General features: G+C 41.0%; 2 protein-coding genes across 2 annotated transcripts in view; one reads left to right on the forward strand and one right to left on the reverse strand.

The window, feature by feature from the left end:
* The window catches only part of LOC139475325 (carbohydrate sulfotransferase 15-like), a 34,063-nt gene extending 31,210 nt beyond the window's left edge, over nt 1-2,853 (forward strand). The window contains exons 6-8 of the mRNA XM_071258550.1: nt 1,998-2,148; nt 2,297-2,444; nt 2,672-2,853. Of these exons, the coding sequence (XP_071114651.1) occupies nt 1,998-2,148; nt 2,297-2,444; nt 2,672-2,853 (481 nt within the window). The remainder of the gene's footprint in view (nt 1-1,997; nt 2,149-2,296; nt 2,445-2,671) is intronic.
* A 3,800-nt stretch (nt 2,854-6,653) lies between these two features.
* The window catches only part of LOC139474001 (multidrug resistance-associated protein 1-like), a 28,650-nt gene continuing 19,200 nt past the window's right edge, over nt 6,654-16,103 (reverse strand). Inside the window, exons 17-26 of the mRNA XM_071256861.1 lie at nt 15,775-16,021; nt 14,507-14,817; nt 12,983-13,182; nt 11,817-11,943; nt 11,523-11,624; nt 11,190-11,336; nt 10,129-10,287; nt 9,750-9,916; nt 8,523-8,717; nt 6,654-7,154 (exon numbers count right to left, since the gene is read on the reverse strand). Coding sequence (XP_071112962.1) covers nt 7,040-7,154; nt 8,523-8,717; nt 9,750-9,916; nt 10,129-10,287; nt 11,190-11,336; nt 11,523-11,624; nt 11,817-11,943; nt 12,983-13,182; nt 14,507-14,817; nt 15,775-16,021 — 1,770 coding nt within the window. The 3' untranslated portion in view covers nt 6,654-7,039. The remainder of the gene's footprint in view (nt 7,155-8,522; nt 8,718-9,749; nt 9,917-10,128; nt 10,288-11,189; nt 11,337-11,522; nt 11,625-11,816; nt 11,944-12,982; nt 13,183-14,506; nt 14,818-15,774; nt 16,022-16,103) is intronic.

Consider the following 16,103-nt stretch of genomic DNA (forward strand, 5'->3'; position numbering starts at 1 on the left):
TTCAATAACCTTCAAACAGCCAGTTCCCTTCCACTGACTTACCAACATGAACAAGAAACAAAAGCGATACGTGAGATCGCCTCGTATGTTTCATGTTTAGATCCATGCTTAGATTCAAAGTGACAAAAAACCTCTTCATGAGACTGTAAGCAAGAGATGACTTCAACCTTCCAATTGTCAGACCCGTGAAGATTCCGGGGTAGAATAGGTCTTCAGCAACCCATGCTTGCCCTAAAAGGCGACTATGCTTGTCGTAAAAGGCGACTAACCGGACCGGGTGGTCAGGCTCGCTGACTTGGTCGATGCATGTCATCGATCCCAATTGCGTGGATCGATGCTCATGATATTAATCACTGGATTGTCTGGTCCAAACTCGATTATTTACAGAGTGCGGCGTTAACCAACAAACCAACCAACCAACCAATCCAATTGTCAACTTTTCCTTTATTTCGAGCAGTATTCTAACAGCTCCAGCCCACATTTCACAACTTTTCAGATTCAATTGAGCATGCTCTTTATACCAAAATTTCAAAGTGCGTCATATCATTCTTGTTAAAACCGTTCTTTATCAGGTTTATACAATTCAAGGCCTCAGTAAAGATTGAAAATAATGTTAAGGTAGATCGCTAAATGATAGTGATTAATAAACACATGCTTATGGTATGGTCGGAATCACAGAAAGGATTGTTTGAGCAGAAATTTCAGATCTTTAAAACTATTGCTTATTTCGCTTTTATTTGAAAAATAGCTGGATTTATACTTATTTGACAAAGGGTGTGTGAATAACGGTTGTCTCTCCAGGCATATGATCTAAAGACTTTAAAGGTCATGGTCACTACGCATGAAATTAGTACACAAACAGCTGATGGACTTGAGGTTTTTTAATTTTAGCATAATCTGTAGGCATACGTGACCTCTAAGAAGGGGTATACAATGGTTGTTTGTTGGTTTGTTGTTTAACGCCGCACGGTCTGTAAATAATCGAGACTACACCAGACACGCCAGTGATTGACATCATGAGCATCGATCCACGCAATTGGGATCTATGACATGTATCAACCAAGTCAGCGAGCCTGACCACCCGATCCCGTTAGTCGCCTCTTACGACAAGCATAGTCGCCTTTTACGGCAAGCATGGGTTGCTGAAGACCTTAACTACCCGGATCTTCACGGGTCGTATCCAATGGTATTTTGACAGAACCTTCAAAGGGGGGGTTGAAGTAACGTAAATTAATTGTACCCCCTTTTAAAGTCCCATTTCATTCAAAGTATTTTTCATTATCCATGGTTTTAATCGTAGAATGATTGTAGGTTGTAAATGTTTGGGCTTAAACTTTCTAACAATCCCAAGTGGCATGCATGCAGGAAGCACATGTACCGTACGTCCCCATGGTTCCTAGTATGGTGGCCTAACTTTGGTTGCTGGTGATCTCTAGCCCATTTTTTATGATGTATCGTTTGAAATAGTTATTTTTTATGGTTACATACTAGTTTAAAGTCTATACCTGTGATAATCTAGTACTCTTACTCTCCTTTGTCGACAGCTTTTATAATCGATAATTATGTATTATTACTGAACAACTTGATTTAGTCACGATATGGCTGAAATATTGCCGATGTGACTTTAAATCTAAACTCACTTACTCACTATTGAAAACTTATCTCATATTTGTGGAAATTCAACATTTGATCTTGTTTTCATATGAAGGCTACAAACAAATATTGACTATTTTTCAAATTATTACTACTTTGAAGGTACTTGTACATTTCCTAAACATACTTAAATAACTTTGCATTGCATGAACATACCAAGTGCAATCAATATACATAGACATGTTTGTATTTATTCAACAAATATCAGTCCTTTGAAATTTAAATAAGTATTATATTATAACTTAAGAATTGAGACAGTAAAACGGATTTGGCTAATTATCTATACATAACATATATACATAAAGTATTTACGTTTGCGTGTATGCCAGATGACATCATTGCAGGTTATATTCTGACTATATGATGCGGAACAGAAAATCAGCGGAGGATTTCCATGAAGCTGTGAGAAGAGATGTCCAGATCGAGGAAACCTGCATGAAGAACCACACGGTGGAACATTGTCTGTACAGCCTGGACATAGCACGAACACTTCGGGTAGGAATATCTCTTGACCAGTGAACAGTTCAGAGATGTGATATATTAACTTATGTGTACATCTGTAATGCTGAATGACATAGTGATGCTATGAGGAGTTAAATTGATGTCGTTATCGCATATTACAATTCGCATTTTTCTTTCCCAGACTTTCATTTTCTTAGGGTGCTATTCAGTGTACATGCGAGAATGGCTGAAGGTTTTTCCAAGACAGCAATTTCTAATCTTGCGAACAGACGACCACGATCAAGACCCAAAAGCTCGGCTGAGAAAAGTGTACAACTATTTGAAACTAAGTGAGTTTTTATCTTTTTCTTTCCGGCTGCGTAAGTTTCCTTTCGATTAGTGACGCAGATGAACGATGCTCAGTTTTATGAAATGTAAACAAGTATGAAAGGAAAGATAACATTGTCATAATTATGTGTTTGGGATATGTCAACATAATTCCCCAGACCAACTCAGCGACTGCCATACACATATTCCGACTTTAGGATAACTCATACAAAGGCACATTGTATTTCAGATTACACTGAAGAGTGGTTGTCTACCATCGCTAGTGTGCCTCATCTCAATGTCAGCAAGAAGAAGAGACGTACAGAACCCATGCTTGAAAAAACCCGTGTCTTACTGGACACTTTTTACGGCAGATACAATAGGGATTTGGCAGATGTACTACAAGACAAGAAGTTTCTGTGGCTGACATAATATCGGTTATAAGAAGACTCGAACAAACAAACAGTTCATAGGAGTATACTCTTCAAAACATTATTTCTAATTCATTTTTATCATAATTGTGAAATTGTTACTGTCGATATTTTGAGAATATCTAGTACAAAGGGGTTTAAAAATAAGCTTATTCTGCATGTCATGTTACTTATCCTGAAAATGTATTTGAAAAGAGGGATCAAAATCAAAGAATCAAAATTGACGTCTTCAACATGTAATACCAGTATGCTGCATGGGATTCAATGGAGATTCGATCTTCCCCAGCTTCAGCTGCAAAACCACATATTTGATCAATTAAAACTAAATTGCAAAAATGTATTTTTTATGGCAGAAAATTACTTTTTAGCAGCCGGAGGCATAAATATTTTTATCAAGAATTTTATGGTACAATGTATTTTTTCGAAAAAAAATCCCCTGTCCCCGAATATAAAATGGTCGAATCCTTACGATAAAGAAACTTTTTTCTTGAAGGGGAAATAGACTATTACTATCCATAGACAGTCATGAGCTCTTGTCAATGGTACAAATCCTTGAACAAAGGTACACTGTTCCATCTACATCAAGTACAACTGACGTCATTGGGCAAAACCTTACTGAGGAACAATCTGAATATCGTAGTTTCCCATAGTAATACAGAGGATATTGTTGATGCATTACAAATATCTTTTTGGCAACGGAAACGTTAGTTCCTTGACACAGAAGAACTGTTTCTTTGGAAAAGATAATCATAATTGAAAATGCTTATTGCCGAGTCGTTACTCGGTTTCATTGGCTTCACCCTGCATCTTTTGGGTTTCCCCCATCATCAGACTAACACTGAAATACTGGGACACTGCGATATTTTTAGCAAAGACCCACACAATCAACAAAGAACAACTGTTCCATTTGGACACCCAGTATATGTTGCTGGGGACCTTATTCTAACCTGAAATCTCCTCAGGGGTCTGACAAATGTAATAGGACACTGTAGCGTTAACAGAGAGCTCTTTGTCTTAAGACTGAAAAAAACACAAGGCCAATGAAAAGAACAGTGAGATATAAACTTTGATATTTAATTGCGACCAGATATTGAAGGCTACCATTGCATGCACTGTTGCTTTGAGTGGGACACATTCTCGTTTATTCTGTATGAAGTAATAACCAACACATGTCGCTTGCAAATAATAACCAAAAGTTTTACTACCGACAAAAAATAAGGGAACTGAAGAAATAATTGTGAAAATGTCTGAAAAATTAATTTCGGGCGTGAAGATCAATATCTGGTGTGTCCACCATGTTGGCGATACATGCAACACATCTTGGTGGCATGGTGTTGATTAACATGTGTATGGTTGCCCTTGGTATCGAACGTCATTTCACCTGAAGGGCTGACATGACACAAACACATGCAAAGGGGAGTCAATTGTTCACCTGATGAAAACACGGAAACATACGGTACAAGTCAAAATGGGGAATTGCATCGGACATTTCTTTTGGCACTGATGCGTCAATTTTAGAAATGTCCTCCACATGTCTACCATAAAACTTATCTGAGGCCTTGAATGTTGGAACCCTCATCAAACAAATTTTGAGCAACAGTCGCATGATTTTCTTTGAAGACTTTGTCGACGGAACATGCTCTATTGTACTTCAAAAGTTGTGAAATGTAGGCACTAAAGGCTAGAGCTGCAGGAATATTGTTCGACATAAAGGGAAAGTTATATTTTAAAGTAGAAATCACCCATCTTGTCATACTGTTTTGTAAAGAGGTATTTGTCAATCTTTATGCATAGATCTGAACATGAAACACGTGAGGCGGTCTCACTGGTCTCTTTTATTTCTAGCTAAGGTGGGTAAGTTAGTGGAAGGGAATTGGCTATTTGATGGTTATTTAATCATATCATTTCATGTGTAGATCTGAAGGGTCAAGGCCGTAGTTAACGTTTCTTGACGGGGGGCAAGAGAGAGAGAGAGAGAGAGAGAGAGAGAGAGAGAGAGAGAGAAGAGAGAGAGAGAGAGAGAGAGAGAGAGAGAGAGAGAGAGAGAGAGAGAGAGAGCACCCCAATGGCTGGCTACGGCACTGAGGGTAGTTTGAGGATATTCAAGTCGGCCATATATGTATCTGAGAGAAACATTCATAAACTAGAATATGCACATATGTCCTATCACTGCCTTTCCTCTATCAGAATCTTGACCTACACCTTTTCATAGAAGAAGTTATCATATTCCAATATGAAGTTACATACCAAATCTAGTGATAAAAACATAAATGCCTTAATCTAATAAACGTGTTGGCCTCGGACATAATAACATTATGTATATTCCTTGTAAGTCACAAAATGTTTCGGGGGCACGGGTGGCCCAGTCGTCTAAGGCGCCGCGATTCGCTGTGCAGAGTTGCGTCCCTTGGGCATACCAGAAACCTATGATTGTGGGTTCGAATCCCGGTTCGCCCTGATTATGTTTCTAGGTTTGTCAGCACCTTATCCGTGCTCGTGGGTTTCACCAAAGTGGTAAACGTCTGAGACCTGCATCACTTCGAGCTTTCCTCCAACATAAAGCTGACACACCACGATAAAACTGGAATACTGTTAAAAGCGGTGTTAAACCCAACTCACTCACTCACAAAATGTTTCTATGTTCTTGGATGTATGCTTTCTGAAGACAAGCTGTTAAATATAAATGAATTGTAAATAGTTTTTGTATATTTTGTAAAAATAGTAATTAGTAAAAGTTTTTATTTGATGAGGCGTTAAACTTATTATGGTAGGGACACCAATGCCAGCAATATTGGTGCAATAAATTATAGGACAAATTAAACTTGCAATACCACCAATGTTAATATCATTTTAGAACATTTGGTAAAATACATTCTTAGAAAATTGTCAACCGCACTGAATTATGCTGATCACGATGCCTTGAACAGTCTTGAATCTACCTATATACAGTCATACAAAGTTCCAGCTTTGTAATCATTGTGGTTCTTCTGAAGATTTACTATTTAAATTTTTTATAAATGATGTATTTACAAAATTACCAGCAGTAAATTCATATTAATATGAACAAAATATGCTATTATCATTATAAGAAACATCAGTGTCAAATTTCCGCTTCATCAGTGTCAAGCAGTTTCAAAATAGAAGATATTAAAAAATAGACCAAAAGGACACAGCCTCTTCACTGTATGGTCAGTGTCGGGACTACCATTAGTCACAGGGCCATGTACTTTCAAGATGTCCATCTCACGAGAGAGACGTCGACCCCTCTTTGAAGGGCTGTAGGTTTCTTATCCCTGTCTTGACAGCGGTGGGGTCTAAATTATGCCTTTCCAATTTTGCACTACCTTGGCTATATGGTTATTATAACTGGATGTTTTCTAAATTAGTAAAGTAACTTATGAGTTTTAATGATTTTACTATTATTCCATTGTTATGGTGATCAACTGCGCCTACTCCTCAATATGTTTTTTTTTCATATCAATTTTCAACGATGACAACGGAGCTCTGGTGTTTGACGTCATTATGAAACTTGACTTGGGGACGGGTACAGATAACGTTCAATATTGGAGGTTATCGTGCTATCTAGTGACTGACTGGATCAGTTTAAAGTCGCAGCATCATAGGTTACCTAGACTGATTTGGTATCTGCATTATTGCTTATGTTATAATATAATTGGGTACCAGTGGGCTCACTCAAAACATAACATATATAACTGTGTCCATTAAAATGACGAAAACCATTAGCAGATGCTTGTTATTAAAAAGTATATGCCAACAAAACACGTAGATTGAATTCCAGAATATATTTATTGGCAATGATGACATGTGCTATATTTGTGTTACTGATTTCGAATGACATAAGCATGACATTACAATGCTGGGATAACCATTATTGGACTGTGTGAAAAATGATTGGAATACCAGTATTGTCCAAGAATTCCCGGAAACAAAACGTAAATTTGTATTTGTAGTTTCATGTATGTCTACACCCTGAAGAACCATAAAGATTGATAACATCAAGTGATGATTTAATTCTTTCCAAGTATTATTATAAAATAACCATACACGTTCAGAGCTAATATATGGAATGGTGTACGGTCTATCACGTCAAACACTGACAGAGTACCGTACTGTATCTAAAACAATCTCTTCTTTGCAACATACACATTCTGTCAACTCTCTGAACATTACGAGATCAACCCTGCAGCTTTGGCCATGTTGTAGAAGATGCTGTCAGGCTGTTGCAGCAGGGAGGAGGGTGTGTCAAACTCACACACACAACCGTTGTCCAGGACCAGGATCCTGAAAGATGCATGTTAGATTTAATCAACATACAGTGTATAAAGCCCAAAGGTTTTGTACTAGGAGGTCAACCAAGCAGCTTTGGCCATGTTGTAGAAGATGCTGTCAGGCTGTTGCAACAGAGGGGTGTGTGGCAAACTCACACACACAACCGTTGTCCTGAAAGATTAATTTCAAAGTTACATGTTTCTAACATTTTCTTTTCTTCCATCCAAGACCGTCTCAGTGGTGTCGAGAAGAGAGCGTTTGCCCGGAGAGCGTATGGTTGTTGGTTCGATTCCCTGCCCGGTCAAAAGACATCAACAGATTGGACTTGTTTTTAATCTGCCTCGCGCTCGGCATTAAACATCTTCCCGAGGCAAGTGAGTTAACTGACTATAAAAGTCCAGTTTCCACCCTTGCCGAACTAGACTGGTATAATGGAGTTACAATTTGGATGGACTAACGAGTCTGCATAGTCCAATCAATATCGCACAACGAAATCGAAATGCGGTTCGTAAACTGTCATGCAGATTTCGGTCGATATTGCAGGATCTGCGAAGCATGTGCAACGCCAACTCGTTGTCAACAGATATTTTCAAAATCTTGTCATGTTTTCAATCAAGGTGCTCACGTGATTTGGTGCATTTCGCGATGTAAGAACCGTTTGATCACAATATAGATCTTGAGTATCGAGCAGATCGTCCTGACTTGGCGCCGCCATTTTGTTTGAAGCAAATGCAAGTGATACGAAACGTGGAATCTGATTGGTCCATAGGAGAGGCTTAGAAGGGAAATAACTGGTAATAGCCACTGGTGACGCTACAATCGAGCCCAGGAATTCCAGGCTAGTTCGACAAGGGTGGAAAATGGACTTTTAAAGCCAATTAACTCTCTTGCCTCGGGGAGATGGGCATTAAAGGGATAATGGACTGGCCAGCTCGGTGTCATCATCATGTGTGAATGGGACCTCAATGTTATACTGCAACACGGTATCTCAATGGACATAAAAAACGACATTAGTCCAGACTAGCACAAGAAGCCGTGCCTTCACATGCTTGCACGTCCCTATATGAATGAAATAACCTTCATTGCAATGTTAAACCCCATTTCCCCTCATATTACTTCCATACTAACAGTCTTATTCCATAATAATACACTTGTGTACTGTGTTAATCATTACCGTGAAATACATCCAACGTGTAATCACTTCATATTTAGAAGAACAAGAGCATGGACAAGAAGATTGACTGCTTCATTCGAAGATCTAGTTGTCGCCCTTTTTGACTTTGGTAACTCGAAAATGACACATATTACAACTATTTCATACACTTATATATTTACATACTTTCCTTAGCACATTCAGCAATATCTACAATTTCACCCCACCTGTCGTAGTCCATGACGGTGTTGAGTCTGTGGGCGATGGTCAGCACCGTGCAGTCCTTGAACTCTGACCTGATGGTCTGCTGGATCAGGTCATCTGTTTCCATATCAACGGCTGCTGTAGCTTCGTCCAGAACAAGGATCTTGGATTTCTTCAAGAGCGTTCTGGTCATACAGAATAGTTGACGTTGTCCGACACTGTAATAAATAAATTAGTCATGAACAGTCATCAACTGTTTCAAAAGTAGTCTGACTGGGTCAAAACAGAAGAGAACTAGAAAGATGTGTTATATGTCATCAAGGTGCTTTTATTTACCTTTTAACTGCTTGTATACTTTGTAAATCGTTAAAAAGATAAAGTCATTTCACGAGATGATTGCTGTAGTTGCTAACCATCACCTCAACAGACACCAGAGTAATAAATATTTGTATCATAAATAGATAATGACGAAACCTTTTATAGTGACAATGCGGTGCGAGACGGTTGTCCAAGGAACTTTACAATTGCCTTTTGAAAACAACCCACAACGCCCAAGTGTGGGAAATAATTCTCCAATTACACACATTCTTGTTGTTTGTTTGTTGTTTTTAACGCCACACTCAGATATATTCCAGCAATATGACGGCGGTCTGTAAATAATCGAGTCTGGACCAGGCAATCCAGAGACTGACATCATGGTAATCGATCCACGCACTGGGATACGATGTAAGCATAAGTGATCATATAACAAGAGACAACACCCTAGATTATGACGCCATGGCAACTTCTGTGGGAAACTGATTATATACTACTCAAAAGAAGTTAAGGATCACCTGATTCTTTCATATTACTATAGTTAATCTCTCATGTCATGACAGATTAACTTTACCATTATGAAAGAATCGGGTGATCCTTAACTTCTTTTGAGTAGTATATATACATATACATACATACATATGTGTGTGTGTGTGTGTGTGTGTGTGTGTGTGTGTGTGAGTGAGAGAGAGAGAGAGAGAGAGAGAGAGAGAGAGAGAGAGAGAGCTGGAGTGATACTGAGCTGTGTCAATGGAATTTCAGGGAAAGGAGAGCACAAAGACCGTTACCTAAAAATAACAGAAAGAGCAAACCAAGAATCATATATAATGTTGGCGACCTTGGTCTGCACATTAACGTTCAGTGACAACGACAGGTTGTAACTGTGAACTATTAGGAAAGCTTAATGCGTCCTACACATAATCATTAGGGCCTACCTGAAGTTGGTTCCTCCCTCTCCACAGTCACTCTGCAATAGGTCAGGCAAGGACTCGACAAACTGGCGGATGTGGGTGTGGTCCAAGGCCGACCATATGTCCTGGTCCGAGTACAGGTCTTGGGGGTCAAGGTTCAGCCTTAACGGACCCGTAAACAACACAGGGTCCTAAAAGAAGATAGCATGGAGAAATATTAACGAAAATACAATTTGGGTTGCAAAATGATAATTTCCTAAATTGTCGATTGTCTCGATTTGGTATATTGAAATCAGATAGAGAAGTCGATGAGAAATCAATGAGAGCTGTTTCTGATAAGGATGTCGATATGCAAGTTACTAATATCAATACCGTGCGGATATGCTTATAAGGCAGATACTACCTGTGGTATGATAGCAAGTTTCTCCCTGAGATCATGAAGTCCGATGTCAGCAATGTCTACACTGTCTATGACAATAGCGCCATCTGCTGGCTCCACCAGACGGAAAAGGGAGAGCATCAGGGAGGATTTACCCGCTCCTGTTCTGCCGACAACACCGACCTGGACATATGACAGATAACAATAATGCAACAGTATGTGAATGGAAATAGCATAAGTTCAGCAAATGAGATATTTCACCTACCTTCTCCCCTCCATGTACAGTAAATGAGACATTCCACCCACCTTCTCCCCTCCATGTACAGTAAATGAGTCATTTCACCTACCTTCTCCCCTTCATGTACAGTAAATGAGACATTCCACCCACCTTCTCCCCTCCATGTACAGTAAATGAGACATTCCACCCACCTTCTCCCCTCCATGTACAGTAAATGAGACATTCCACCTACCTTCTCCCCTCCATGTACAGTAAATGAGTCATTTCACCTACCTTCTCCCCTTCATGTACAGTAAATGAGACATTCCACCCACCTTCTCCCCTCCATGTACAGTAAATGAGACATTCCACCCACCTTCTCCCATCCATGTACAGTAAATGAGACATTCCACCCACCTTCTCCCCTCCATGTACAGTAAATGAGACATTTCACCTACCTTCTCCCCTTCATGTACAGTAAATGAGACATTCCACCCACCTTCTCCCCTTCATGTACAGTAAATGAGACATTCCACCCACCTTCTCCCCTCCATGTACAGTAAATGAGTCATTTCACCCACCTTCTCCCCTCCATGTACAGTAAATGAGTCATTTCACCCACCTTCTCCCCTCCATGTACAGTAAATGAATCATTCCACCCACCTTCTCCCCTCCATGTACAGTAAATGAGACATTCCACCCACTTTCTCCCCTTCATGTACAGTAAATGAGACATTCCACCCACCTTCTCCCCTCCATGTACAGTAAATGAGTCATTTCACCTACCTTCTCCCCTCCATGTACAGTAAATGAGACGTCCCACCCACCTTCTCCCCTCCATGTACGATAAATGAGACATTCCACCCACCTTCTCCCCTCCATGTACGGTAAATGAGATGTTCCTCAGCACCAGGTCCCCGCCCCGACTGTATCGGAGGCTGTAGTTGTGGAACTCCAGCCTGCCTCTTTCCGGCCAGTTCCGTGGAAGCTGAGAACCATTCTTCCTCCACGAATCCTGTCAAAGGGGCATTGAATTTCTTTGAATTTTTGTGTTAAGGATACTAAGTGGCTCTTCGTAAGCATATTCCTGACAAAATAGCACTTCTTTATTCTTCACTGAGCAACTACAGCTTTGAACTCAGTAATCGCAATTAAAGTAGCTTTTTTATACTTTCTGAGGACCATGAGTGATCGGACATACCTCATTAGGACTGTGAATATACTGTGTGATTCTCTCCATTGATATTAAATTGGTTTCCAGGTCACTCTGCAAGCTCATAAGCCATCTCATGTCCCCTTTCAACTGAAAAACATAGTATATAAAACGGGTAAGATTTCAGAACTGGGGGCAGACCATTTAATATTCAGGTTGGTGTAGGTGGTTGGGATTTTTTGTTCTTAATACAAAAACAATTATTTTCTTGACACTCTTGAACACTTCGGGTGTTCTTATGATGTTTTATTCTTATACCTTGTCTATGTTGTTCTGTACTACCTGTAATGAGAATGTAGTCCCCAGACCCATCATGGCTGCTGATGTGGCTCCTTTCGTAAAACTCCTCAGTAGACAGGAGGCTCCACATAGTGCATTACCAACGCCGATCATCTGGACCCCAATCCATCTACACAATACATACCATATAGCTTTGGAAAAATGAATAGTTTCCCAACTGTTGAAGTACAGGATCTATGACAGGAGTGAGTGAGTGAGGTTTTACGCCGCTTTTAGCAATATTCCAGCAATATCACGGCGGGGGACACCAGAAATGGGCTTCACACATTGTACCCATGTCGGGAATCGAACCCGGGTCTTCGGCGTGACGAGCTAACGCTTTAACCACTAGGCTATCCGACCGCCCCCTATGACAGGAGGGCAGGTGGATGGATGTGAAGTTAAATGGGGTTTAACGTCGCGTTTAAGATTATTGCACTTAAACAGCGACGTGCATGTGCCGATTTAATAGTGCCAGCCCACCGAGATACCATGTCGCAGTTTAACATGATTACCCCACTCACACAAAGTATACTGACTCCGAGCCCACCAGTCCTTGCTTTACTCCTTAAATTCCGGGCGCCAGGCAGGGTAACAACAAGTACCATCTTTTAACGCCTTTTGGTATGACGCGGCGGGGGATCGAACCCCGACCTTCCGCTCTCCGAGTAGACGCTCTACCACTTGACCACGGATGCGGTAAAGGTTGGTGGAGGCTAGGCTTATCGCTGCTTTGAACATTATTTCAGTTACATCAGTGAGTGAGTGAGTATGGTTTTACACCGCATTTAACAACATTCCAGCAATATCACGGCGGGGGACACCAGAAATGGGCTTCACACATTGTACCCATGTCGGGAATCGAACCCGGGTCTTCGGCGTGACGATCGAACGCTTTAACCACTAGGCTACCCGACCGCCCCGGTTACATCATGGCAATATGGCTTGGAAACTCTGATGTGATACAGGTCCTCGACGTTTGTCACTTTAATCAAAGTCACGGAGAAAGGTTAATTCTCAGATTTACCCCCAAACCAATAATTCACTGGACGTACTGGACTTTTTGAAAATTAATGCGTTCAGGTTAACTGAAATATTGTGGCTCCTCCCTCTGAGAGAAAGGGAATGAATGTATTGAAGCACTGATTGAAAACAATAGTCTCACTTACCTGTAAGCGACTCTCCCACAGATTCTCATTTTGTGATAATGGTCAATGGTATCTTGCATCTTGTTAGCAAACCTTTGTTGATCACCAAAAGCACGAATGATCTCTGCCCCCATGACGGACTCAGTGAAGTGGCTCTCCATGGGAGACTTTGCCGTTACCGTTAATCTGCTGAGTCGGTTTTTGGCAGTGTTGTAATATTTCTGTAAGTGAATCGGAACTAAGCGTGTGAACAGTCAGTCACTCACTCACTCTATGAATACAACAAGTACATTGTAAAGGCCTGGGATAGTCAACAGTAGGATGAATAATGTCATCCTCATCACGTGGTCAACATGTGTATGTCTGTTACAAATAAAGAGAAAAGGTGAAAGGAAAATTTCAAAAGCCTACTTTGGTAATAATTAATAAAATACAGTGATACGTAGCAACAGGTATTCGTGAAACAGGTCAGCATTCAAAGACGTCTATGTCCCTCTTGTAATAGCTGTCCATCTTACAGTTGGGAGTAGGAATATTTGTGAGGAACGAGTCTCCACTCGATTGAGGCATCGGGATTCGCTGTTCCGAGTTGTGCATGTATGGTCCCAGAATCCAATGATTGATGGTTCGAATCCCATATTCGCCCTGAATGTGATTCGTTGTATGTTAGCATCATACCTATGCTCGTAGGCTTTACCAAAGTGGAAAACATGTGGGCTCATCACCCTGTAATGACATACTCATCACTTTAGTGCTGTCAATATTCGTACGCTGGTGAAAGGACAAATAAAAGAACGTCCTTTAGGAACAACTAAAAAATACAGTGCAACAGGTATTCGTGAAACTGGTCGGAGTTCAATGACGTATAATTGCCCAACCAATTGTGGTCGGGATGCCAGAGTTGCGTACAGTGTCCATCAGGTGCAAGAAACCAACAATTGTTGGGTGAAATCCCAGATGCACGTCCTAATTGGCTTCACCAAAGTGATATTCACTGCGGGCTCCCCTTCCATATATACCAGACAAGCCGTGATTAACTGAGATACTTATCAAAGCGACGTAACACTAAGCCACCCACCGATACATGAGTCGTTGCTACGGTCGCTTTGTGCAGATGGCTAGGAAATAATCCCCTCTGCAGTAACTTGAAGATGACGTATTATCATTGGTTGGTTGGATTTGTTTTTTAACGCCGCACTCAGCAATATTCCAGCTATATGACGGCGGTTTGTAAATAATCGAGTCTGGACCAGACAATCCAGTGATTAATATCATGAGCATCGTTTCATACAATTGGAATCGATGACATGTATCAACCAAGTCAGCGGGTCTGACCACCCGATCCCGTTAGATGCCTCTTACGACAAGCATAGTCGCCTTTTACGGCAAGCATGGGTTGCTGAAGACCTATTCTACCCCGGATCTTCACAGGTCACGTATTATCAAAGAATGAAAGCAAGTCATTAAGTAGCTTAGAAGATAGAATACTACTAATGGTTCAAGGAATTCTGGTTTGAAAAAGACATGACATTGCAGCATACATACATGCAGTGACCTGTAGACGTACAAGACAGGAATGAGAACTAACACCGTCTGTGGCGTGCTGTACACCACCACCATCATTGACGTCACAACGTTGACCGTGCCGTCAAGCCAGAACTCCAGACACATGGGCATCTCGTCGTCAATGACCTTCATGTCATGTGAGAAACGATTGGTTATTCTGCCAACTGGAGTTGTGTCGAAGAATTCCATTGGTGACTTGAGAATATTCGTCAGCATCTTACTGTGGAGATCTTTGGAGGCACGCACGACGCCACGGGACATCATGTAGGCGTAAAGAAGAATAAAGACGGCTGAAATATGAAGGCGACAATATGGCTTTCAGACACATATAAACAATATGTGTTAGATTGTTGGATATCCATTTGCGGTGATGTGAAGTGAGTATGTGTGGCGGGGTAGGGGCGGAGGTGTTTTGACACATGAACCTACTTTGGTTGGCAAAGTAGAAATGATTTATGGATAACAACTTCATTATTTACTATAAAGGCAACGTTTCGGTACAGATCCTTATACCGTATTCCCAGAGCTTATGAAGCCCCAATTTTCCGGGAATGCTCTGATCACCTGTAAAGGCCTATACATATGTAGTGACCTGTAATTGCTGACTAACGTAGTTACCTATATTCTAGTTACCTAGTTCCTTGCACTTTTCTGTAATTATAGCTCTTATAGTTATAGTTATTGACCGTAACATTACCTCTGGTATCACGCAATAACTGCAGCCTCTTGCATCTTAAGTTGTAATATTAGGTTATATCAAGTTCTTTCAAGGTGGGGGCACGAGTGGCCCAGTCGTATAAGGCGCTGCGATTCGCTGTTTAGAGTAGCGTCCTTTGGGCATACCAGAAACCTATGAGTGTGGGTTCGAATCCCGGTTCGCCCCAATTATGTTTCTAGGTTTGTCAGCACCATACCCGTGCTCGTGGGTTTCACTGAAGTGGTAAACGTCTGAGACCTGCATCGCTTCGGGTTTCCTCCCACATTAAGCTGACACGCCGTCATATAACTGGAATACTGTTAAAAGTGGCGTTAAACCCAACTCACTCACTCACTCTTTCATGGCACACATCCGGCGGAGAGGTAGCCTGGTGCTTAGAGCGTTTGCCCATCAGGAAGAAGATCCGGGTTCAGTTCCCCATAAGGGATACAAAGAGTGAAGCCCATTTCGGGCCCGTTTCGGATGTCCCCGCCTGACAAATTGCTAAAAGCGGCGTGAAAACCAACTAACTCACTCACAGTATACTTACACAATGCAACTCCGAGAGAGCTGTAGATGCTGAGGTAGATCATGTTTGTCCTCCACACAACGTCTCTATCCAAAACGCTGCGGTTACTGTCGTTGACGTGTTGGAGACGAGGATCATTTGTCCATCTTACAAGCATCAAGTTGGCTCCCACCCATGAGATGTAGTACATGGCATAAAACACAAGCAGAAACACTAAGTTCCACTCGCCATAAGCGTAGATGTACTTGCGAAGCATTGACCACTTCTCCTACAAAGGAACGCGAATACCATATATGTTGGTTAACATATGAAGAATTGCTCATATTCAAGAGATATATAAGATTGATTTG

This window comes from Haliotis cracherodii, unplaced genomic scaffold, assembly GCF_022045235.1.
Source record: "Haliotis cracherodii isolate W230 unplaced genomic scaffold, xgHalCrac1.p SCAF_3, whole genome shotgun sequence".
NCBI classification, from domain to species: domain Eukaryota; kingdom Metazoa; phylum Mollusca; class Gastropoda; order Lepetellida; family Haliotidae; genus Haliotis; species Haliotis cracherodii.